The sequence below is a fragment of the Acanthaster planci genome, linkage group LG01, assembly GCF_054643075.1.
Source record: "Acanthaster planci isolate LZ-2023a linkage group LG01, COTS_SCS, whole genome shotgun sequence".
Lineage (NCBI taxonomy): Eukaryota > Metazoa > Echinodermata > Asteroidea > Valvatida > Acanthasteridae > Acanthaster > Acanthaster planci.
Genome location: NC_141777.1, coordinates 39946637 through 39970818, shown reverse-complemented (window position 1 = coordinate 39970818; position 24182 = coordinate 39946637). Strand labels below are relative to the sequence as shown.

At 37.1% G+C, this 24182-nt stretch overlaps 2 protein-coding genes across 3 annotated transcripts in view; both read left to right on the top strand.

Annotated features, from left to right (window-relative positions):
- The window catches only part of aldh6a1 (aldehyde dehydrogenase 6 family member A1), a 90930-nt gene that overhangs the window by 62783 nt on the left and 3965 nt on the right, over positions 1–24182 (top strand). The window lies entirely within an intron of this gene.
- On the top strand, positions 4–22811 carry LOC110980614 (D(1A) dopamine receptor-like). Of its 2 annotated transcripts, none has more exons than XR_015427829.1 (2): positions 4–14599; positions 15444–22811. XR_015427829.1 is itself a non-coding variant. In XM_022237460.2 (2 exons), exon 2 carries the CDS (start codon positions 7964–7966, stop codon positions 8975–8977), a length of 1014 nt encoding a protein of 337 aa, XP_022093152.1. In that variant the 5' UTR covers positions 4–7213; positions 7822–7963; the 3' UTR covers positions 8978–22811. The 2 variants fall into 2 exon arrangements, 1 of the variants encoding a protein (XP_022093152.1); XM_022237460.2 differs by having other exon boundaries at positions 4–7213; positions 7822–22811.

Sequence of the window (24182 nt, the reverse complement as noted above, 5' to 3'; positions counted from 1 at the left end):
GTCTGGAGACCTACAATGCTGCCAGAATCTGCCCAATACAAGAGAATTTCATTGTATAACTTAAGAGTAGCAGTACTCTTAACATTCACTTCATGTCGGCAACATTTGTGCAAATTTACCAGACCTCCTTAAATTTGACCTCTCAGTTTGTTTTGCAGAGTCAAGTTATAATTGATTCAGTGATCACGTTATCTTTCATCTTATTTTGTTGTTTGATGTGATTATTTTTCTGTGTTAATAGGTTAGTGTACAAAACTCTTCAGCTGATACCTATATGATGCTCAGTTTTTAGTTTTTCCCATATCTTTTTGTATGTTGTAATTATGTAATTAATTTCATACTGGTACCCATTTCATGACAGATGGAAATATAACAAAATTAACAAAATGTTAGTGAAACAAAATTAAATTAATATGTGGGAAGAATCTGCAGTTTACATGGCAACAAAAAACATAGCAGTACCTTTTTTCATTAATAGCTAGAAGCATGTACTATTGTTCTTCATCTGTGCAGTATCTATGATATCCTAAATGGTTAGTGATCACTTTACCCAATGGGTAATTCCAGAAATTAGAGGTCAATTTTTGTGTCCCTGTCACATCTGACATATGATTTTGTAAGTTAAGAATGCATTTTCTAATTTCCAAGAGTGATGAATCAATGAAAATTACCTACTAAACAAATAGTAATAGTTTGAAATCAATTGTGTACCTCATACATTGAAGCTGTGTTCTCCTCAGCCTATTTTTTGTCTGATTTTAGAGAATTAATCGGAGGGGCTGGTTGTTACAGGGTTTTGGTTGTTTGGTACTGTACGTGAAGAAGATACGTTTCTGACTCATCACTTTCCATGTGTTTGTATCCTGTAAAAAACACAGCTTTCCCTCACAGCCAAATTCCTGTTGTTTTAACCCTCTTGATATTTGTCAGTGTTACATATTGAAAGGCTGTAGGTTTTTGTGCAGATTAAAATTTTATTTTGGATTTCTTTTTTCTGTTCAAAGAGAATTCATTATCATTCTTTATTCACTTCAAAGGTGCATGTAATGTGTATGTTGACAGATAATTCACTTAGGGAAATATACTTAGATGGATTCCCAAACTGGAAATATATTTAGTTTTACCATGGAGCACAGAGAAAAGATTAACATCATCAGTGATAAAAGGCCTGAATGTGATCCATGAAAAGGTGAAACCACTCACAAATAATCCTAACACACTTAAGTATTTGGCTCCATAGGATTGTAGAACAAGGTCCTAAGTCCTTTCTCTATGATAGGGTCAACACCGGAAACAGTTACTTGCCAAACCTCTTGAGAAGTGACCAATCCTCTTTTGTTATCGGTCACGCATGTACCAGCCTTGTATTCCTTACCTCCCTCCATTCATTCAAAAGAGAGCATTCACTCACAAAGGAACATTGATGGCTGTACAAATAACCTAAGCTAATTGCTTTAACACTACCGGTATCACTGAAATGTACCAAATACTTAAGTCCTGAATTTAGGCAATTAACACACTGAATTGTGTTGTCATTGTAAAAGTTACGCTTCATTCTGAGTACATTCTCTCAATGGTCTCCCATGGGTTAGGTTCGGCTTGACACTGTTGTGCTACATTTTAGCTCTCTGGTCTTTTATTCAAAGTCAACAGCTGACAGGAAATGATCAGCTGTTTGTTTTGTGGGTTCAGTTCACAGGAGATGCAACTTCCGATCAGGTGGTCCTTTGTGGTTTGATGGCGGGAGTTTCACTTGACTTGGGGACTAGTTCCTAAGCCTGGGTCTGTATAGAAAGAGTGAGAGAAAACACTAGTGAGGGGCATTCCACCTGCCCCTAGGGTTTGGGCATTAGGCAATGGAGTGGAAAATCTCAAGGGATTAAGTACAAGGCTTGATCCAGAAATGGTTAGAGCCTGAAGGATGTTCTGTGACTAAAGATGTAGGAGGGGTACACACACATTGTACCTCCCATAGGATACTGCGGGCATGTGTAATGACTTGAAGGTTGTACTGAAAAAGTAGTCCTTGTTTCCTGGTGATGGAATGACTTGGCAGAGCAGCACTCAAAACTTTTAGTCAAAGGAATGAAAAATCTGCACATAACAAGGAAATATTAACATTTTGAATGTACATGTGAATATGTACAGGGTTCAGTGTGCATTCTAGAAGTTCTCGTTTATTGATGCTACTGTGTTATTTTTATTAGTTTTGAAAACCAGTACAAAGTCAAACTTGCAAGGTGAGGAATTGACTTTTGAAGGAGTAAGATTTTTAAAGAAGGGTGATTTGTTGTAGGTTTGGTTTTGTTTGTTGGGTTGTTTGTTTGTTTTTTCATTCCAGTCCAGTTTTGTTAATTTTCATCGTCCACTTATAAACAGACAAACTGTAAAATGTATGTTTTGCGACTGCTTGTCAAATGTGAGCCACAATTCACAAATAATAGAGTTTTAAAACGTGGTAGCGCTTTGAAATTTGCTGAAACCAAAGTTTGAAACAAATTGAATGCATTGTGTCCTACAATAAAGACAATAATGAGAACTACAGGTACTGTAACACCAGACAAACATCAGTAGAGACAAACAGGATCAAGCTGTTGTTTTATTCATTGAAAAGTAAAACTTCAGGTCATTTTTTATCTCATGCTTAAACAACATATGACACTCTTTGGTACATGTACATGTCTACTAAAAATATTTTCAACAGAATTAAGACTAGTTTTAAATTTTTTTAAATTCTTCAGATTCGTGATATGAACTATGTCAAACAGTATTAAAAGCATTGAGAAAAGTGTGCTAAAGGTGGGAATTTATTTTGAGAAATAACGCTATATGGACGATATTTGCTGGAGTCATTCCTTCAAATCTGAACCCACACATCTGTTCTGTGTATGACAAGTGGCACTTAACGTTAATGAGTTTTCTGAGTCTTCTGTGCTTCAAGGCCTTTATGGCATCAGTGGCCTTTGAATTTGGAAATCCTTCCTGTACCTTTTGTTGGAATGAGATTTACTTGCAGGCAGACTATGCATGTCTGATGGCAAATATCCAGCCAGCTATGAAACCTAACCAAACCTGTTATTTTTCTGATGCAGAGAATTGGTTCAAGGAATCACCATTGGTCAAATTTGGAAAGATTACCGGATTATTTGAACTTGAAATCCACCATCACTCCAGGCAGTGCTATGATTCAGGGACTAGCTGCCCATACAAGCAGGTTGTTTGAAAGGTGGTTTAGGGTTCAATTAATGGCACATAGGATCAAGCTAATTTACTGCTAAACTTTGCCTGAGGGGGTCACTCACAGAGGGTGACCTTTTCTGGAAGACTCAGTACTGGCAGTAGTGGAAAGGTGGCACTACATTTTAGGGGAAACGTAGATGTGCTCTGTATATCTTACAGGCAAGAATGTATGACCATTAATCCATATATCTCGACTTACATTGAATAATTACATTGAATTACATAATTTGTCTAGACCCTATGCATTTGTGGTCTTGTGGGGGTTGTTTTGTAATGAAAGATATGCTCAGGGAACCAGTCACCTTAATTAGGTTAACACCCTGCTCAGTAATGTTTGTGTGTGAGATCACAGAAGCAATTATAGATTGGAACCCTAGGGAGAAGAGCATTATGCCAGTGTTTGTATTGGTTAGTGCTTAGTCAATAAACTTAATGCTGTTCATTTGTGGCTTGGTTATCTGTGTTCTTTCTCTATGCTCATCCAGTGATAGGCCATTGCCTTTCTTGCCTGGTTTGATGTTGCTTGACTGGTTTTCTAGTGGGTTAGGGGACCTTTTGGGTTTATATACGATTGGCCCTTGGTTGACCACGAATGATTTTAAGTGAATTGCCTGCACATTCATCTGCATGCATTTACGAAATTTGGCTTTGGTAAAATGATCTAGCTTCTCCAACATTAAATTTATTGAACCTGAAGATATAAACTTCCCTTTTAGTAGGTTCACAAAAGAGAAATAATCAATGAAAATGAAGGGTGCATTAGGTCATTGTAGGGTAAATTTACTGTTGTACAGACCAAAGTGTATGAGGCCCAATGCAGTTCTGTCACCCGTAGTAGTACACTGGACAATGGACATCCTGAATGTACTAATGTCTGTACTGAGATAGAACCTGCTTATATTTCCATTGTGTGATGCTCTGCAAAGAATCAAATGTAAGAGGAAAGTACTACAGAAAAAAAGAGAAAGGCAGCCAACTGCACAATCAATTGGATGAAACATTTCTATGAAAGGGTAACCCTGAGGAACAATTTGCAGGACCAGTGAATTTCCTTCGACATGATTAGTTTCCTCTTTTCAGCTCAGTGTTTCATTCATTTTGCCATGGAATTCTCTTCACTCTGTTGTGTTGGCCTATTATTGTCCAAGTTTAAAAGAAAGCCATTGATATATGCCAGATGCATACAAATATTGATGGATGTACATATACTGGGAATGTTGCACTGTATAGTGACGTGGGTTGTTTCAGTGTGTATTTGTGTACCGTGGATGTGCATCATGCATTTCCCTTTTTTTTCTATGAATTGATATTTTTGTCCTTCCTTGAAAGGCAGTCATGTTCTAACTAATGGGGTTTATACATTCAAATATTTACAGGTTCATATTTCAAGAAAATGGGGAAAACATCTGGGTACCAAATCTTTGGTTTAACATTTAATTTCAGTGTTGTATATGTCACAAACCTCCAGGTCACCATTTCTGTAATTCTTTAATGTACTACCTCACACATGTAGTTTAGTTTACCTCACACATGTAGCTTACATATAAGAAAGAAACACAAACCAACAAGGCAGCTTGGATCATGGCAATGTTATAATTTACAGTGCACAGGGCATATGTGGATATGTATATGCCTATACCTTATTCTCTCTTTGAGCTCTCTTTGAAGAGAACTAAGAACATGACTTGATGAATCTGTTTTATTGAAATCTCTGGCACACACCATATATAAGTGACCTTCAGCTTTGCCCAGTAATGAATGAAGGATTTAGAACCTTTATTTTTTTCTGGCACTTTCTTCTTGACTGCATTTGCCCTGGCTTTACCCAACCAGAAAACTTTGTAATATTGGGTGGCAAGAATTTATCAGGGACTTGATTGATCATTTTCAGCTCCTTTGGAAAGAGGATTATGCACTGTGCAAAAAGAACATTATTTTATGATACAAAGGTTTCTTTTTATTTGAAAAATAATATGATATTGCCAGGTGTTTGGACTTAAGTCATACTGGTAACTGTGTGTTTTAATGCTGACCTTTAAAGCTTGCAGGGCACAGCCTAATACAGGTAGAAGAAAGGGATGGCGTTTTGACCCCATCAATACATGTGTATATGCAGGCATGCAACTTTTCCTCGGATCAGCTGATTTCCTCATTTTTCACTTCACACTCATGCCATTGAAAATTGAAAAACACTGTACAAAGTCTTGTGAAGATAAGAATTTCCTCTTTCTTTTTTTCAAAGTCTAAGTTGCATGCCTGTATATGTTGTCTTGTTGGACTACATGAGTTTTAATCAATCGCACAAAGTGACCAAGCTCTCATAACTTTCATATATGATACTCTGCAATTGTTTCTGATATTTTGTAAATACGTCAAAGGTCAAACTGAAGTTAGGTTTGAACCCAAGCTCTCTTGCTAACTTGTGCTGTTGCCTTTACCTCAGATATTGCTAGGCTGAGCTAGAAGCTCCAGCACAAGACAACCAGCACAGATATGGTAGAGGTGAAGAGCAAAGTCATGTTTTTAAACTTCTTTCACCCTGATACAATATAATCAGGAGTCCAATTAGTTTTGTCATGTTATATCAAGGTTTTTTAATTCATGTTGTCTTAATGCCCACCTTTTAGTTGGGTTATAACTTTAAGTCAGAAACTCAAAGATAGGCACGTACTACAAAGTAGTAAAATTGATGTAATGCTTCAGTTGATTTTATTGTACATGTAGGTTAAACTAAAAGAGCAAGGTTTATTAAACATCAATCAAGAAGCTCTTGCCATGCAAAGCTCCTTGATTTATGTTTCGTTTTACCCTTAAAATTTCTTGTTTCGAGGTATCAGCCATTCAGCCATTTCCAGTTAATCTCATTACATGTACTGTTCTCTGAAAGTAGTGTTGAATATAAATGGTCAGCCACAGTAGTCCACTAGGGATTGGATTGAATTCCATTTAGTTCATTTCTAGTCTCAACCAAAGGGTTATAAATCTACTCAAGTTACCTAGTTGTCATGGTGCTAGCAATGGCACCCTGGCAACAAAATGTTTACCTTGTTCAGTTCACCAGCTTTGAATTCCATAGAGCTCAACCACTGAAGGAGCTTGTTCAGCAAGTTTGAGAAAATCAGAGTTTGAAAAAAGATGACTTTAATAAGAATACGATATGTTTACAGGAAAATAAGATACGAGACTACCATCATGTCAGAGAGCTATATATGTAGACTTTAATTGGATTATCAAGCAACAAATCATTGTTAGAAACACAATACGTAAATCGCTCCCAATTTCAGATGAAGTCTCAGAAAAATATCGCCATTGCTTGTCACTGAAAAAACAGAGTACTGCTTCCTGAAACTATGCAGTTTCCACTTAAGGACAACCTCCAGCCAATTTAGTAAATGTTTTGTCAAGATGGCTTGTGCTTGTTTTGGAAATACTGGATGGGACTGTTAGTTTGCTTGTAATCAGTCACAATCCAGCAGGGAAATCAACTAATACAAGATGCTGCTTCTAGAAGGTTAAGTATTTACTGTGTGGTCAAGGGAGAGGTCATCTGTGTGAGAAGTCAGGAACTACAGTGAAGATATTTGCTACAGTGTGTAATGATGCTGGATCAGGAGCAAGCAGGATGATATGCTGGCTGGCTGACTTAGGAGTATCTTCATCGATATGGAAGTGTTTTAGACTTGGGATTTGACATGATTGATATGTTAAGCAAAGATGTTATTCCTTCAACTAAAGATAATGAAGTTGTCAAAGTCTAAAATGCACCTTACGAAGAGAAAATACTAATCCTCTTCTGATGAAAAATTGACATCAGCTGTTGCAATTCGGGAACTCTGTTGACTCATGCATATTTTGTTTGGATAGATTTGGTTAGATGGAAAGCTTACCTTCGGGGAAAGTACTAGCTTACCTTCAGTAAAGTGTTAACTTTAAGCTGACCAGGCAGGACTGAGGATGCTGCTTCATGAAATGGGTAAGCAGTATCAATTACTGCGCATCTGTTTGGCACTTTATAGTTTATAAAATGTGAAATATCTTCATGGACAAAGAAGGACAAATAGTGTTTGTGGATGCAAGTTGTTGATGCAATCCAAAGCATGCCAGTAATTATTTAGATAGGAAATTCCTTGGGGACCTCTAATGCTGATGTTGCCATTTCGTGACAGGTTAGTGTTACTGGAAGCAAAGTACATACATTGTATGTGCATGAGTCTTGCAGGCACAGTGAAGGAAGCAAACATTCTCACATGTTAAGTGACTGGCTTATCTTGAAGAGGCAGTATTAATTAAACCTCTGCTTGGATACTTAACTAATGCAGTTTCCAAGGAAGCGGAAGACAGTGTCTTCAATCTCAGTTTCAATCTAGATTGATGGGAGAACAAGTCAGCAAACTGCTTTTTTTCTGATAGAGTGACTGTTTGTGAATCAAATCAAAACGTGTCTACTAGCAACCACGTGCCTGCAAATTACATATCCCATTGCGGAGATTGTTGCTGTATTCTAGAAGAAGTCAAAGCAAATGGATTACGGCACTTTATTAAGCCAAAATGGCCATGCTTATGTACTTTAAACTCAAACAGGTCTGCCTGAAACGTGACCAGAATAAGATTTCAGTCTGGACGGGCTATCACACATGTAGCTTCATAACTCTAGCACGAAGCACAGGGATGATACACTCATCAGACTTCACAAACTGAGGAGTAGCTTGCCCATTGATGCACTATGGCTTTCTTCAATAACAGCAACATGTCATCAGTGATTCCAGTCACTAATGAATCTGGAGACTTTTTGAACCTGGACACCTGGTCAGTTGTCTTCCGAGCTAGCTACATTTTCTTGGATTTCTTGGCTACCTTGACATTCAACACATTAACCATACTTGTGACTCGCAGTGTTGATGATTTTTCAGAGAGTACCAAACTTTTGATGATTACCCTGGCTCTGTCAGATCTTGGAGTTTCTCCTGTGGCTCTCCTGTCATTCATCTGTGAGGTCAAAGGACATTGGCCTTTCCCCAGTTGGCTGCAGTATTTTCATTATTTTTGTCTCCACACATTGACATCAATTTCAGCAGTCATTCTACTTTGTTTAAATGTAGATCGCTTCATACTAGTCACAAGACCTTTCCGTCATGCAAGCCTCATTACTAAAAGGAGAGTTGGTATCATGTTATCCTTAACATGTGTTGGGTTTGTCTTGTCAGGACTTGTACTTTGTTGTATCAATAAAGTTTCTTTTGAGCGTAGTACAGTGCTTTCCAGATTGGAGCGCTATGATGCACCAACAGCTATCTATATCAGCTTGGTTAGTTATTTCATACCACTAGTGGTGGTTATTGTTTGCAATGTGCGTCTCCTTATGATCAGTTTTAGCCAGTCACGAAGACTCAGGCTTATTGGAGCAGCACCAGCCACAGGGCCAACCACTGATCACAACCAACAACGAGTGTCTTGGATGGTCGCAGTACGTGGTAAAGCAGTCTTTGTCTTCAGTACCATCACGTTTGCATTTGCAGTCAGCTGGCTGCTGTATTTTATAGAGCTTTTCCTCATTCTTATCCACTCAGTCAACTACCCTGTATGGTTGCAGTTCACATCAGCTTGGGTGGCCATGTCTAACAGTTGGTGGAATTTTGCCATTTATGGATTAATGAACCGAGCCTTTCGTGATTCTGTGTATAAGATACTGGCCAAAAACATGCAGAAGGTACAACAGTTTTTCAGACATCAGCCATAGAGAGTAAATTAACCACAGAATATGACAGTGGCAAATTATCTTCCCTTTGAATTGGGATCCAAAAATGTGAGAGTTGTACCTACCGGTACATCAGGCTTCAACCCAAGCACTAGACCTGCATACAAATTCTAGTAGAAACTGCTACTGGCTAGTGAAAATATACATTAACTTGCCCAGCTAGTAAAGGAATACTGACCAGTTTGAAACTGTCATTTCTCATATTAGTAAAGATGAATGAAACAAACATTGTGAAATTGATTGTGCATGTTATTATTGATTGTAACGGTTTTGAATCCTCCATTTCTAAGTTTTAAAACTGAGAGCAAGACTCCACAGTAAAAGTTCAAATAATGAAATGAAAAAAGCCGGTCTAAGTAAGTTTTGCCAAAAAGGTCCTGTAGGCCAGTAAAAGTTCCTGCAGGCAAGTGAAAAATATGTTAACTTGCCTGATGGGTAGTTAAAAAAGCCTAAGGCGAAGACCTGCATACATGTACTGTTTCAATTCCTACTCCATGTTATGTTCAGTAAAGTGGAAGAGGTAATCTGTGATTAGAGGAAACATGCAAAGAACATTTTCAAAACTTCAGTCAAACATCAGCTACAGATTTTTCCTCTTGTTTGAAGTTTAAGAGATAATTTGGTTTGTGCAAGTAGTAGACTGACAAAACAGGATAGAAAAAGGCATAGTTTCAAGTCTGAACGCCAAAGGCTGACGATAATTATAATGACCAAATCAAATTGTTTGAAGTTTCACAATTCAGGAGGAACAGATTTTTGGACATAAAGATAGTGTGTTTTGCCTACATGTATTTTCAGTAGAGCTATATTCATACTAGTATGTGCACATTAAGTGGCACCTCTGTCTAACAATTCTACCAGGAATTTCATGTGAAATGTACTTGAATCTATGACTTCCTTTCACTGAAACATGTTGGAAAACGAAGTTCATGTTTTGTCACTTAAATTAAATTTCACTTGCAAAAAAAAAGTTTAGATTTGATTAAAATGATACTTGTGGTCACATTTTTACTGTTAATACTGCACAGCGGGAGAAAATACCAGTCACACTTGCAGATAAAAACATTATTGATAATTTTGTTTCATGTTAATAGCAGAGCAGTTTTTGTAAATTCAGACTCCCTTTGGGTTGAGTAAGACCTCATGTAGACCAACCACTCGGGAATTGTTGGCCACATAGCTGGCTCCAATACTGAAATATTGGACTGAAATTGTCAGCATTTGGGGCATAATAAGAGCCAGTACCTTTGGTATCTGTGGCATTTCTGGGATTCACATTACTTGTAGACTATTTGTAGTGTTTATTTACAAAGTATTGCCCTTTATCTCAACATTTATTCTCATCTGTAAACTCTTAGTGTAATGATTTGTGATTTCAAGGCAGGTCAGTAAATGACAGATATACATGCATGTAGATTAAAATAAATTATGTCCTACTCAATTACACTGTAGTATGTTTTATCTGATGTTCTAGATAGAACCCCTCTTTAAAACAAGATGTTTGATGTAGCAGTGGGTACCACAAACTATTTCAAGATGTACTGTTTGCATCAGGGAGAATTTAATGTTACACCTTGAAATATGGTAGTTTGCGGTACTGGCTGCTACATCTGACTTGGACTGGCCAACTGACCCCAGCAAGCTCGGTGGTCGAGTAGTTAAGATGTGTACACTATAAGCAGGAGGTCATAGGTTTGATTCCCACCTAAGTAGGCTTGTGAATTTTTTTCTCAAGCTCTTGGACAAGTACTGAGTATACAATATTAAGGAATATAAGTCAGATAAGGTGAAATCCTTAATTAAAATTACTATGTAATTATAAACAAACTCCATCAGTCTAACTTTCAGTGTTGTGTGATTTTTTACTTAGAAATAGGAGTGGGTAATTCCAGAAATTAGGGGTCTAAACGTGTGACATTTTTGTGTCCCTGTTACATCTGACCTTTGTTATTTGACAGAAATATCACAAGAATTGATTTCAAATAATTACTATTTGTTTGGCAGGTAATTTGCATTCATCACTCTTGGAAATTAGAAAATGTGTTCTGAACTTACTAAGTCATATGTCGGATGTGACAGGGACACACAAAAAACCGGATACCTAATTTCTGGAATTACCCGAGTACACAAAAGTTACAAAAGTGACAATTGCAAGCCTGGGCTACTAACATCCCTTTCCAATGCACTCAAAACTGGAGTAGATTCATGGACTTGTGAGAGATGCTGTACTGGGACCAATGTTGTCTCTTAATTGTTATAGTCACTGTGCGAACCATTCAATCTTAATATAAGTGGAGTCTGAACTCCTTGACCCTATTCACTTGATGGTGACCACTTCGCAAAAACAACTTCATCCTTGCTTCACAGTAGACCACGCCAAAATGCTGCTCTAGTTTGACATGGTTTATGGAATCAACTTCTCTTTTGATGGTATGTTATGTTGAGTGTAGTGAGAGCTTTAGTTTCTGACCTTCTTTTTTTTGCTTTGTATTTTGTGTTTATGTACCATTCACAAAGAAATATGAAGTGTTCAGATTAGTGGGCATGAACCTGCATATATGTAACTTATTTTGATAGACCTTATTCATGGAGAAGCTATTTCAATCTTGTTCCAAATCCTTCATATTCAATGTATTCTGTTAACAAGACTATTTTGGGAAACCCCATTAGTATGGATTTTAATATGTGGCTTGAAACAATTAAATATAGTTTTTGCAACAAAGTAACATTTCACTGATCTTAATTTGGCTCTCAGTTTCCCAAAATTAGAAGTCAACTTTCAATTCAAGGTGGATGACACGGGAATACAGTTTATCCAAAGCCTACTTCTAAATCAAGAGTGAAAAATACTAGTAACATTAACATGCATAATATCCTAAACAAAGGCCTAATGTGTTTTTAATTTCCAAATACCCCTCAAATTCAATACCAGTTTGATATCTGAAAGAAAAAAGTAAAAAAAAGTGAAAAAAATAAATAAATACAATTAGTATAGAAAAAAACAAAAACTGATTTGTTTGTAATACAAATATTGTAATATGAATAATTAAATCACACAGTTTAATAGCAAGAAAAAAGTGCATTACACATAGAGGATGCCCTCTTTCCGGATGTTTACAGTAAATTGCTGTAAATTATTGGAGGGGGAGAATGTTGGCATGGAAACAGCATGCAAGATTACAAGTTTAATTTACTGACGGAGTGACTGTGGTATGAGTCATGCTGGCGTACACTTAGGCTTGCATTCAGAGGTTGCATTCGAGCATGTGATGATAGAACTCTTTTGGATTTTGTCAGGACAAAGCAAGATGAAACTGCCTGTTGTATTGGTACATGTAAGACTTCTTACAAGGAAAATGAAATATGGAACAAATATTATGCAAGGGTAAATTACAGCAAAGATAATCAGAACATACAAGTCTACTTACATTATCATATCACGAAATCTTGTCTGTAGTATATAGTGTGACAAAACGACAAACAATAGTCCCCTTAATTTCCTCTTCATGGTAAGGCATATTACATTATTAAAATACATATCGGAAGATTATTAAAGAAGAAGCAGTAAAACTTAAAAAGCAAAAGCTTGTTTAAGGCTCGCCTTGTTTATCAGAATACACAGATAAATCTGAAACCCTTGTCATTCAACTGCATTCAAGTTAGTTCCAGATTCTGTCAATCACAATCAGCTTTTATGTACATCTGAAGAAATAGCAATTGCTTCACCTTTTTGATAACAATTTAACAAACACTGTAGTATTTGTCTTCTTTCCTGTTCGTGTTCCATTCCTGTCTCTATAAGTCAGGGGGGGTGATTGGGAAATCATTTACCTGAATAATGGTTCTCGTCATCTCTTTAATTATTACCCATGAATTGTATGAATGACACACAATTATGATCTCATATAAACTAACTTAATCTACCCAGTCTTTTTTTGGGCTAGAGTCCAGCACTTCTTACTCACTCTGACAGCCAAGCATTGAGTGAATCATCTCGGCAGTAAATGAGGGATAAGCTGTGCTGGAGGTACATGAGCAGATTCCTATGATTTTACTTCTGTACTTTTACACTCTTGGCCTACTTCCTTTTGCCAATGGTCAGGGAATGAAAGCAGTCCATGAATGAAGAGTTATGTATCACGATGGGGGTGATCCTTTCAAACTTGTGATAGCTCAATCATGTTTGTTATTAATAAATGCTGCCTAGCTTTTTAGCTTAGTTTCTAGTCACTTTATATATACACTCAGCAGGCAGTTCGCAGCAGTGTTTGTACTTTGCATTCTTGTTTTGATTTTTGTCAGGGAAAGTTCTGTGTGCTTTATTATCAGTAAGTTTGATTACTTCCTTCACACTTACCTTTTGTGTTGTCATAGGTTTAGGCAGCCATATGCAATAGGTGGTAATAAACAAAATGATATCAGGTTGCTCTAGTGCTCAACCAGGTCAAGAGATCATACATCAATTAAATTTGCAACATTAATCCAAATGGTCAAAAGCAACAAACATCTAAAGACATTTCTTACCTTTCTTTCACAGAAATCAATTTGAGTCGATCTGCTACCTCACCCAACTATGTATCTGAATTATTTACAATTTTGTCAGCTTTCCTCTGCAACATTGCACAAAGCTGCCATGTTGTTTACTTTGTATTCTGGGATACCTGACAAAGTAACCAACTTGATGAGTAAGTGCAAGATGTCATGTGAGCATCAAATCAAACACAGTCGAGGTTCCACAGGTAAGCACAAGGGAATTCATTGTATTCATTGTGTATCAGGTTGATTCCATTCTTTTCCCACCATCTGGACCATCATATCTACTCTTCAGGTGGTTCCTCATCCTCCACCAAGATTCAGCTTGTTGAAAGTACATGTACATGTATGTGTATTACGGTACAACCTATGGAGGTCTCTGAACATCCTGTATAACTTTGTATCTTGAATGCTAGATCTCTAAAATATTAATCGGCTGATTTTGTTGCATATGCTATTAACAGCAAAACTGATCTGTTTGCTGTCACTGAGACATGACTTACAGAAAGTTGAAGGTTGAAGTTACTCCTGGTTTTAGATCATTTGATCATTCTCAGAAGACTTGAGTTTGGGGAGGAACTGCTTTAGTTTTCAGAGAACATCTTCATGTTAAGAATATTGCTGGAGGGGAAGTGGACATATTCGAGTATTCAGAATGGTCTGTTGCAAATTCCAACAAACTATGATTGGTGATTATCTATAGACCATCTTACGCTGTTGACCATCCTTTTACAATCAGCCAGTTTGTCAGTGAGTTTTGCCAACTACATGTATTTGGAATCAATTGTCTTATCTCCTGAACCAGTTGTAAAAACCAGTGATTCAATATTCATGTTGACATTCCTGACAACCCCAATACTAATCATTTTTTTGTGCTTCTTCAATGTATGGGTCTTAAGCAACACGTATTACTCATCAATCAGAAACTGTTTTGGAAAGTCCTCCAACTCCACATTATCTTTTCTTTGATCACTTGTCTGTTCTTTGTAACTTACAAGAAACTGCCTCCCCTGTCAGCACTGACGCAGAAGAGAAAGGCGGAAAGAAAGAAAGTGGCTGTGTACTGATAAGGTGTGTGATCTTTTAGATTACAAGATTCAAAGAAATAAGGCCACCTTCCAAATGAAAGAAGCCTGTTGCAATTTTTACCAAGAATTCATTGACAGTAATAGTTCCAATCAAGTGAAGTTATTCAGAGCATCGAAAAAGCTACTGAAGTATACTAATGATGTTCCTTTCCACTGTACTCCAGTAAACTGTCTCTTTGCAAAGAAATGGGTAGCTTTTTTGAGAAGATAATATCTAATATCCATGTTAGACTTGATAATTTAGCATTAGCCACAACAATCAGAACTTGTCATTCCAGTACCAGGCTGAATCAGTGTCCGAGTTGTAGCATTCTGTTTGACCAATATCAACCACTAACTAGGTCACAGGTGTAGTATTCAGTGCCATTCGTTCTCCAAGGGACCACCCCTAATTCTGTGATGTAAGACGCTCTTAGTCCACATACCATAGGTCAAAGGTCAGAAGCGTGGATGCAGGGAACACATAACTTGTGTGTGCATGCATGGTGCATGACAGCCTGGTTCCTATCCTCAAGTCAGCCTCAGCTCATTGTATTTTGTATGACATCAAATTAGACACTCAAGATTCCACAACAGGTAGAAAAACCTTTGAAGTCCACAAAGAAATCATGTGATTGGGATCCAGTGCCTATACTAAGCTGGTGAGCGATTGCCTTGATGTCTTGCTACTGATTATTACCAGAAATATCAATTCTTAGAATCTAGTGTGTTTCTAAGGGACTGGAAAGAAGCTTTGGTCCGTGCCTTGCTGAAGAAAGATAACTTTGATCCAATTTTAGGAAATTATCGATCAATTAGTAATCTACCATTCATTTTTAAATTGACAGAGACAGCTGTGTGTGATCAACTTTACTCCCACGTGTGCAGACATTCTCTGTTTCCAGACTCTCAATAATCTTACCAGAAGTATCACTCGGAGCACCAAGACAGCTCTCCTGAAGGTCAAAAAATGATATACTGCTAAAAAAAAACTTTCAGCATGTCATTTTGCCAAAGTTGGTATCTCTGGCAAAGTTCTGGCCTGGTTTTCATCATATTTATCTGGTAGGAGCCAACCTGTTTCCTGGTACTCTGTCACGATATTCTGTCAGAAAAATTTGATCTAAACTGGTGTCCCTTAAGAGTCTTGCTTAGGGCCACTTTTAGTCTCTGTTTTATGCTTTTAGACTGACTTCATTGAAGACCATTTTCCTGGGGTTTATTAGACCACACACAGTTTGTATTTATCATTTAAACGTGATGACTCTGCCAGCCAAACAGCTGTAGCTGCAATGGAAAGTTGTATTCAGGACATCAGAAATTGGATGCTGCGTGATATGCTAATTATCAAGTTTCGAGTTTATTTTTTCTACAGTATCCATATTCAGATTACATATAAATAGTTAGCAATGTCATTCATAGATACTGCTGGGGAGCTCATTAGGAAGCAAAGCTTTTCAGCACGAGCCTGTTACATTAAACATTGCCATAAGCCATTACCATAATATTAAGCGCATCAGTAAATTCCTCTCTCACGATTCTCTTTCAGTGTTAATTCATGCATTTGTGACCGGCCGTCTAGACTATTGTAACAGTCTTTTGTACGTTTTGCCAACAGTACAGATAATGAGATTACAGTGAGTCCAGAATGCTGCAGCTAGACTTCTTACGAATACATCAAAGTTTCAACACATAACACCATTATTGCATCACCTTCACTGGTTATGTTTTTTTGTACAGGATTAACTTAAAAACAAATTTTGTTAACATACAAAGCTACACATGGTCTTGCTCCTAGATAAAGGATCTTGTCATTATTAAGAAGGAGTCTAGATATCATCTCAGGTCAGCAAACAACAGCCCTTTGTTAAGTTATCCTAGTGGTGAAATGTTACCCACACATGGTGACAGGGCATTTGCAACGGCTTGCTCCTACCCTTATGGAATGCCTTGCCATATGGCACTTACGATGCGAACAGAGTCTTTCCACTTTCAAATGTAAAATTAAAACTTGCCGTTTTAATGATGCAGTTGCATGATGATGTTGCTCTTCAAGATATTTGATGATTATCGTTTTTATCCAGCAAGTTTATTATTTTTAGTTTTAATGTAGCTGTGATTTCCTAATTTTAGTGTCACGGTGTGTGGTAGTTAGCTTTCTTATAGCTTAGGTAGGTAGAGGCATCTGTCCCTGGGAAAGATTGAGACATTACTGATGCCAGCAGGGTTAGGTCTAGGTAAAATTATCCACCTTGTTGGCGGGATAGACGTATCCCAGTACTGCAGTTTGGGTACTAGTGCAGTGACATTCATTCAGTACTTAAATATCTGGTTATTTTCTTAAGTTCTTGTACTGCGATATTGATCATTTTTATGGAAATGGGGCATTATAAATTTTCATTTATTATTATTGTTATCAGTAGTGCAGTAGTGAAAATTATAGACCTGTATACATTTGCTCAATTTGCTTGAATTTTGAGGGATGGGTAGCCATGAAGTCTTGCATCATTTAGGAAGTCCTTGCCTGTCTGTATTTGACATTTTATTTTGAGACATGTACTTGCTTTGCCTTGACCTTAACCCCTTCAGGTTACTCGTTGCCCAAAACTAATTTTTTTGGTGTGTGTATTTATATCAATACATTATTCCATAGGCACAATTGCCACTTTGCCAAGCATCCAGCGGAAATTTTCAAGGACCAACATGAACAACACGTATATTCATACCCCTCATTTAGTTTGTGTGCATGTGTACAGAATCCCACTACAGCGAGAAGCCAGTAAAATGGCTCTTACTCGGACAGGTGGACCCCAAAAGTAATCGATAGACATCAAGCTCAGATATAGTTGTTTGCTTCTCATTTCCATCCTGATTAGTATTTAAACACTCAAAGTCCCTTTTGCTAACTTACACATGATAAAAATCCATTTTCTGCCAAATTTTTGCCCGTCTTTCTTACGTACCTCCAAAGTAAGAGGGTCAGACGTTGGAAGTAAAGCCAACATTTCAGAGGGGATTTTTTTGGTTTTGCCGAGTTTTCCCTGACATTTCTTTAGTTGTGCATAGTGAGGATCATGAACGCTCTAATGAGAAAGTATCATGCAAGAAGGAAACCGTATGAATGAGAACAGAAAGTTTTTGTTTGTGCCTTTTAGTCGGGCAATTTGATGTTACTGTACGTATCAGTGCAATGCAGTAGAAGTCAACTCGGATACTGAAGCGCACTCCTATCCAGGTGTGTGCGCATGTATGTGTATGCCATGCCCCGAATCGAGACATCTCATTTTTTACCACTGTCGGACTTTGTGCAGAAATTTGAATCAGCTCAAAAAAACAAATCGCATTTCAGACCATGGCTCTCAATCTTGAAGAAAATTAACTGATGGATACATACGATTCATCATTCTTCCAGACAGTGTCACTAATGATCTGAGAGGAATTTGACAAATGTGTGAAAATTTGGCACTATGTAAGGTGAAGAACACAGAAAATGACAAAAATGCCCCCCCCCCATTCCACCACCAGTGCCTTGTGCCGAATGAATGTGCTTTAGGCCTACAAAACACTACCACCTTGTGCCTGGGGCCTACAGAACTCTTGTGTCTCGGGCCTATGTAACATGTGCACCTATAGCCTTATTTAGTCAAGGCGTATGGGCATTGGTGCATGCTCAGCCAGTATCGTGAACTTAAAAAGGCCAGTGTGGGTGGCAAAGCTACCAGCACTTTTATCATCACATGGAACCAATCATTATTTATTTATTCATATTATAAACACTGTAGCAAGCAGGGCGGTTACAAAAATTTAAATGCTGCTAATTCGCGTGTTTTATTTCAGTGCCCAGCACACATACACACAACTGTTCCATGATGATTCGCTATTATGCATTCTGGAAGTGTTGATCAGCTGTCCAATGAAAGATAATGTTCTCTGGGCCAGTGCCAGCGGTGCACTCCTCAGGAACATGCATGACATCAAATAGTCTAAGCGAATGCAATTGTTTCTACATTCTTATTGGTCAATATCCACAGCATGTAATGTATTACAATTTCTCTACAAAATGGTAGATAAATGTAAAGAAAAACAAAAGCACTTTCTGCAAGATGATACAGGCAGACGTGGCTTCACCACTTGCGTTGAACAAGTATGATAGATGACTCACACTCATCAGTTTTCTGAGTCCTCCTTTCATTACATTCATTGGCTTTATGCCTGATTGCTCAACAAGTCAGTTTACTGCCAGTTGGTGGTGGGGGGAGGATGTAGCATGATGAAGTAAGAATAGCTATGTGCGTCATCTCACATTGCAGTGACATGATGTGCTTCACAGATGTGGCCAGCTGTGTCGGTTAAAGCGAACTTGTAAAAGCTGTATTGTCACAATTAAAATGCCCCATTTTCAATGTTTCAGGAGGTATTATGTCTTTTAAAAGTAGACTTTTATTTGAGTAGAAGGGATGCATTTTTTTTACATTAGTATATCTGAGAGGAAAAATGTCCATATGAATTCATGACACTAATTGTAAAACATGTTTGAAGCAATATATTTAAAGAACTCAAAATGATGATGTGACGTTGATTTGATTGAGGAATGAGGAAGCATTCAAATGTGTATTCTGTTTCAGATATTTTCAGTAGTTGAAAACAGAGTTCATCATGAACTCTTTCATTTATAGGAAAATTATGCAACTGTTGCTTTGAAAGTAACAGGCACCTTGATCAGTATGTCTATTGTGTGTTTCCTCATTGAAAAACAAAGAGGATACAATTATAATAACCTGTTTTGAAGACAATTTTAAACTAATATGCAGAGTTTCTGCATGTCTTCATTTCTTGATAATATAAAGTAAGAAATTAAAAAGAGTCTATTATGAGATATTACTAAAAATGATACCAGAACCTACATCCAGTCAGCTTTGTTCGGCAATATGTTCCTACATCTATCTCATATGTTTCCATATGCTAGTGCTTTTTGGTTTTCAAAAATTACATATATACTCCATTTCACATCAGCCCATTAATTGAACACCAAATAGTGCACGATGACACCGCAGCTTGATGTGTTCTGCCTTTCTTGTCTTTTATCCCCCCCCCGTGAAGCCTCAAATCAGTGGAAGTCTTATATGTAGTATATATTGGGTATAGGTAGTGCACTTGTGTGAATGGTAATTTTCGATCACATGCTTCCTGATATTAAGGAATTACATAATCCACAATTAAGTCTTCTTTTTGTGACACTAAGACAGCTAAAGAAAACAACCCAAATGTATTACATGCATACACTCTGTTTTTATATTACTGACATACCTCCTCTTGCAAGCTTTTTCTAATGACTGAGGGTTTTATTTTGCTTTTTTGAATGGCTCTCAGAGAAAGTGAACATTACAAACATTGTGTTATTATTATTTTTGAGAATTCAAGACTTTGTGCATCTGTATCATTACAGAATTTTTTATTTCTATTTTATTTTGGCTTTCCAAGTGAGTCCTGATACTTTGCAGTGTTTCTTGTTTGAACATTATTTTGTTCATATTTTGTTTTGTGCATGGTAAACGCAGTGTTATATATTGCATCATGTGAAGATATCAGTGTTCCGTCAATGCTGCACTGAAATTAATACATCCATTACTGGGTAAAAATCCTTGGACACAAGCTAGCCCCAACACCATGTGATTAATATTAGATTACATTGCCTCTCAATTCTGATTGATTTTATTTGCCCCTCCAAAACACACATTTATTACTCTCTTTTAACCTCAAAAATCAAATTTCCGAACCACAGCCCATATGGTCAATTTTTTTTTTACGTTCCAAGACTGTCTTTCCTGTTACCTAAAGGCAGTGAGAGTTGATTATTTCTTGCTAACATCTGCCGGCGCTTTAAATTACCATTCGAACAGGCACTTGGCAATTTGATTTCTCTGGAGAATTTAAGTGCTACCAGTTTTCACCCCAGGAAGATAAATACGAAGGAGGGTATGATGGAGTCCTTGGTCAATCTTATTTGTGCACATCGTATATGTATAATATTGAAATACTACGTGTAGAGTAAGGAGCCAGAATTTATTAAACTTTCAAAGAATTGAGAAAAATTTAATTTTCTTTATGACAAACAATAAAATGGTTAAATAGATTAAATAAAGTATAAACAATATACTCTAACTGATATTTAGCATCACCAACAGTTACGATCACTAAGAATATTTACTGTTACATAAGGAACAGTGTGACATGTCTTGTTTTCTGGGTCTATTAAATGACAGCTCATACAAACTATTTCAAGATATTTTCTGAAGTGTGCCATTTGATCCACTTTCGATGATTGAAATTTTGGCATTGAATTATGATTTGTCTCCAAAATGACAAGATACCGATACCAAGTGACTTCACAGAATTCTTAGAAACATATGGTTGATTAGTTCGTAGACATTTATCTAGCACATTTTAGAGATCACAAATTTCCACATGTTGAAGAAGATCCATGTTTTTTGTAAAAACTACACATGTGTAATAGAATATATGCATGAATCACCTGACATCATTTAAGACACAGAACTGTCATAAGAGATTCATGACAGCAGTGACATTCATGCCTTCATGTTTTGAATGTTTAGCACTGGTATAACACTCTTTGAAAGAGGTAACAGAGTTTTATAACATCCGATCTCCTGTGGGGAGGGGGGAGGAGGGAGGGGGCTGGAGGAGGGAAGGGGCTGAGACTTCCCACTGGTAATGATAAATTGGGTATCACAGCAAATTATTCTTTCTCTTTAATATGTCCAATACTGTGCCCTCTATGCATGCACACTTTCCCAGTCAGTGATCAGTCCTTGGTTTTAGTGAATGGCAGCCGGTTTACTAAAATCTTCATATGGATGATGTATGTGGGAAAATGCTCAAAAAATTTAGTTCATGGGCTAATATAGCCTGATACTTGTGTGATTTATTGAAAATTGAGTCATTGAAACAGAAAGGAAAAAAAGACTTGATTTTATTTTATACTATATGCCCCTATATGCAGTGTACATGTACATCATATCGGTGTATTTTCTAGCTAACCTTTCAAGATAAACTTGTACAGTCATGGTTAGTAAGACCAAGGTAGAAGGAAAAGAAACATGAAGTAATTGAAGGAGTTGGAAAATACAATCTGTATCAGTATCACAGTGTCTTCATGTTGAGTTTGTATCTCTGCATGCACATTTTCCTTTAGAATGTCAGCATCTGTATTTTGTGTGTAAGGTGATCCTAGATTTCCTGTGGAATTCAGACATGGGTTAAGGTCATGGTTGGAAGCCTCCTTATGTTGCACAGATAAATCAGGTGACTTGGCACAGGCGAAGGTGTAGCACTGTTAAAGCTGTGTAGTCAGTGTTTGTGTTTTTTAATGAAAGTTGCCCGTCAGAAGACCCTAAAAGGGCCAATCAAGTCAGCACTGTGTAAAAATACAGGGTGAAAAATGGGCATTGAGAATAAAAACAAATTAATGGAAAAACATAAATGTAAGCTTCAAGTGGACAGGCAAAGCCATTATCATTTTTTATATGCTGATTTGTAATTTTAAGCATTATCATAAAAAGTCATCCAGTATCTGGCTCGATGATTGTGAACAAAATGTGGTAAGATAAGTCATTTCATTTCATAGTTTGTATAAAATGCGTGTGTGAATGCGGCATCAATTCAGTTATTATACAGAGCCAAATGTAATTGAGGTTTCAGCGGTGCATTAAGCCATGTGTGTTAACAGAACCATTATCAAACCTTGCTGAGTATTGAGTGTTAATTTATTTTCAAAAATCAATAGTTAATTACCAAATGCGTGTGGCTGTTGGATTTTAGTGTAGTTTATAAAGAGTTGTACTGATGAGGTTGACACTTTGAAGTTAATGAGTATTACCATGCTGAATGAGTCAATGTTATCAATTGAATTGGTACAAAATAATACACACAAATTTAGTGCATGGCTGTTCATGCCTGCTTTCCTCCTTTGAGACAAGCTAACTCAGTTATGAAGGTTTTTACAACATTGGTTATCAAGGGTATTGGTTCTCAGTTTCTGAATTTCATTTCATTGTTGTGTCATGAAGGATGATTATCAAGGTGAAATACATGTAGATTCATTTCTGTAATCTTTACAGAAATGGAACAGCAAACAGGTGAATTGTGTGAGAAGTATATAAATAACCCTGCTCAGGTGATGAATGTTTTCAGAGTCATTTTCCTCTCATGTCTTGTTACTGTCAGTTCGTATGTTTCAATTTTTATTTTTATACTACCTTCAAGAAACTATAAACGTAAGTAATAATTACAACATTTTGTATAGTGCCAAATCTGTCAAAGAATTCATGCTCGAGGCACTTAAAAAAATTTAAAAATTTCCAATAGGTATACATTAATCAAATTGTCAAAAGAAGCTGATGTAGATGGACAGACACAGAACATCAATCAATTCAAACAGTGTGATGACAACAACTAAAAGACAAAAATGAACCACAGTAAGGAGACTTAGATGAGACTTAAACAGTGTGGAAACACACAACAGATGGACAAATGAATGGACCCACATGAGACAAGACATTGGCCTATTCTGGTTAATAAAGACAGACGAAACAATTAAAACAGACAAAAGGAATTAAACAAGAGAAATGAGGATGGACAGGCAGATGGACAGATATACTAACACATGGTGACACTCAGAGAGATGCAAGTGGTACAGATGCAAACAGTATGAAAGCCAGGACAGAGAGGTATAGACAAACAGACTTAGAAACACACATACAGACAGATGAACAGATAGACAAAACTGCAGTCTAAAAACGTTTATATGCATGCATAAAATGTACAAGTAAAAACAGCACATTGACAATCCACCAAGGGGTGTGATGCGGGAAAGGTAAGACCCTTGACACCCTGCATGTATATTTTAAAACTTGAAACTAAAAGCAACTTCTTGCGACCATTTTAAGGTTGGTAAGAATCAGTGAGCTATCTATTATTGGCTACTGATAGCAAGTTAGTGGCTCACATTCAGACAGTTCTGTGTTACAATATAATACACATGGAACTACTTGATGTCATCTGTGTAGCTTGAAGTATTAACCATCTCATCATCATTCCTCTTTAAGATGCCCTCCTTCACTCTTACTCCCATCTGGACAATCTCCTGTTCCCTCTTTTGTACCCCTTCCCACACCGCCATTCACAACAAGGTGTTCTATTGCTTCACAGAAGTCTTCAATCCTCATACAAGCATGCCTCTGTGACATGATAAATCAAGTTATACAAAAAATCAAGGTCCCCACATGTAATATCAGGTCAGGGCTAGAGGAGCAAGCTTTGAGGCATCCCAAGGCTACCAGTAAAAAACATTTAAAAAGTCAGAAAGCAGGAAATTGTCATGAAAAAAGTGATATAAGGCACTGGTATTTTTTTTTAAGGGCCAAGGTGACATATACAGATGTTTATGGTTGTTGAGTTGGATGCTTCTCTAGCATTTTTTTATGCTCAGAATCTTCAGGGGAGTATCAAGTTTGTAAGAGTGATTGGAAACAGTTGTTGAGGCAAAGAAAAGGGGAGAAGGGATTTCT

Excerpts from the sequence above, each read along its gene's own strand:
- LOC110980614 (XM_022237460.2), top strand. The coding sequence starts at position 7,964 with ATGGCTTTCTTCAATAACAGCAACATGTCATCAGTGATTCCAGTCACT.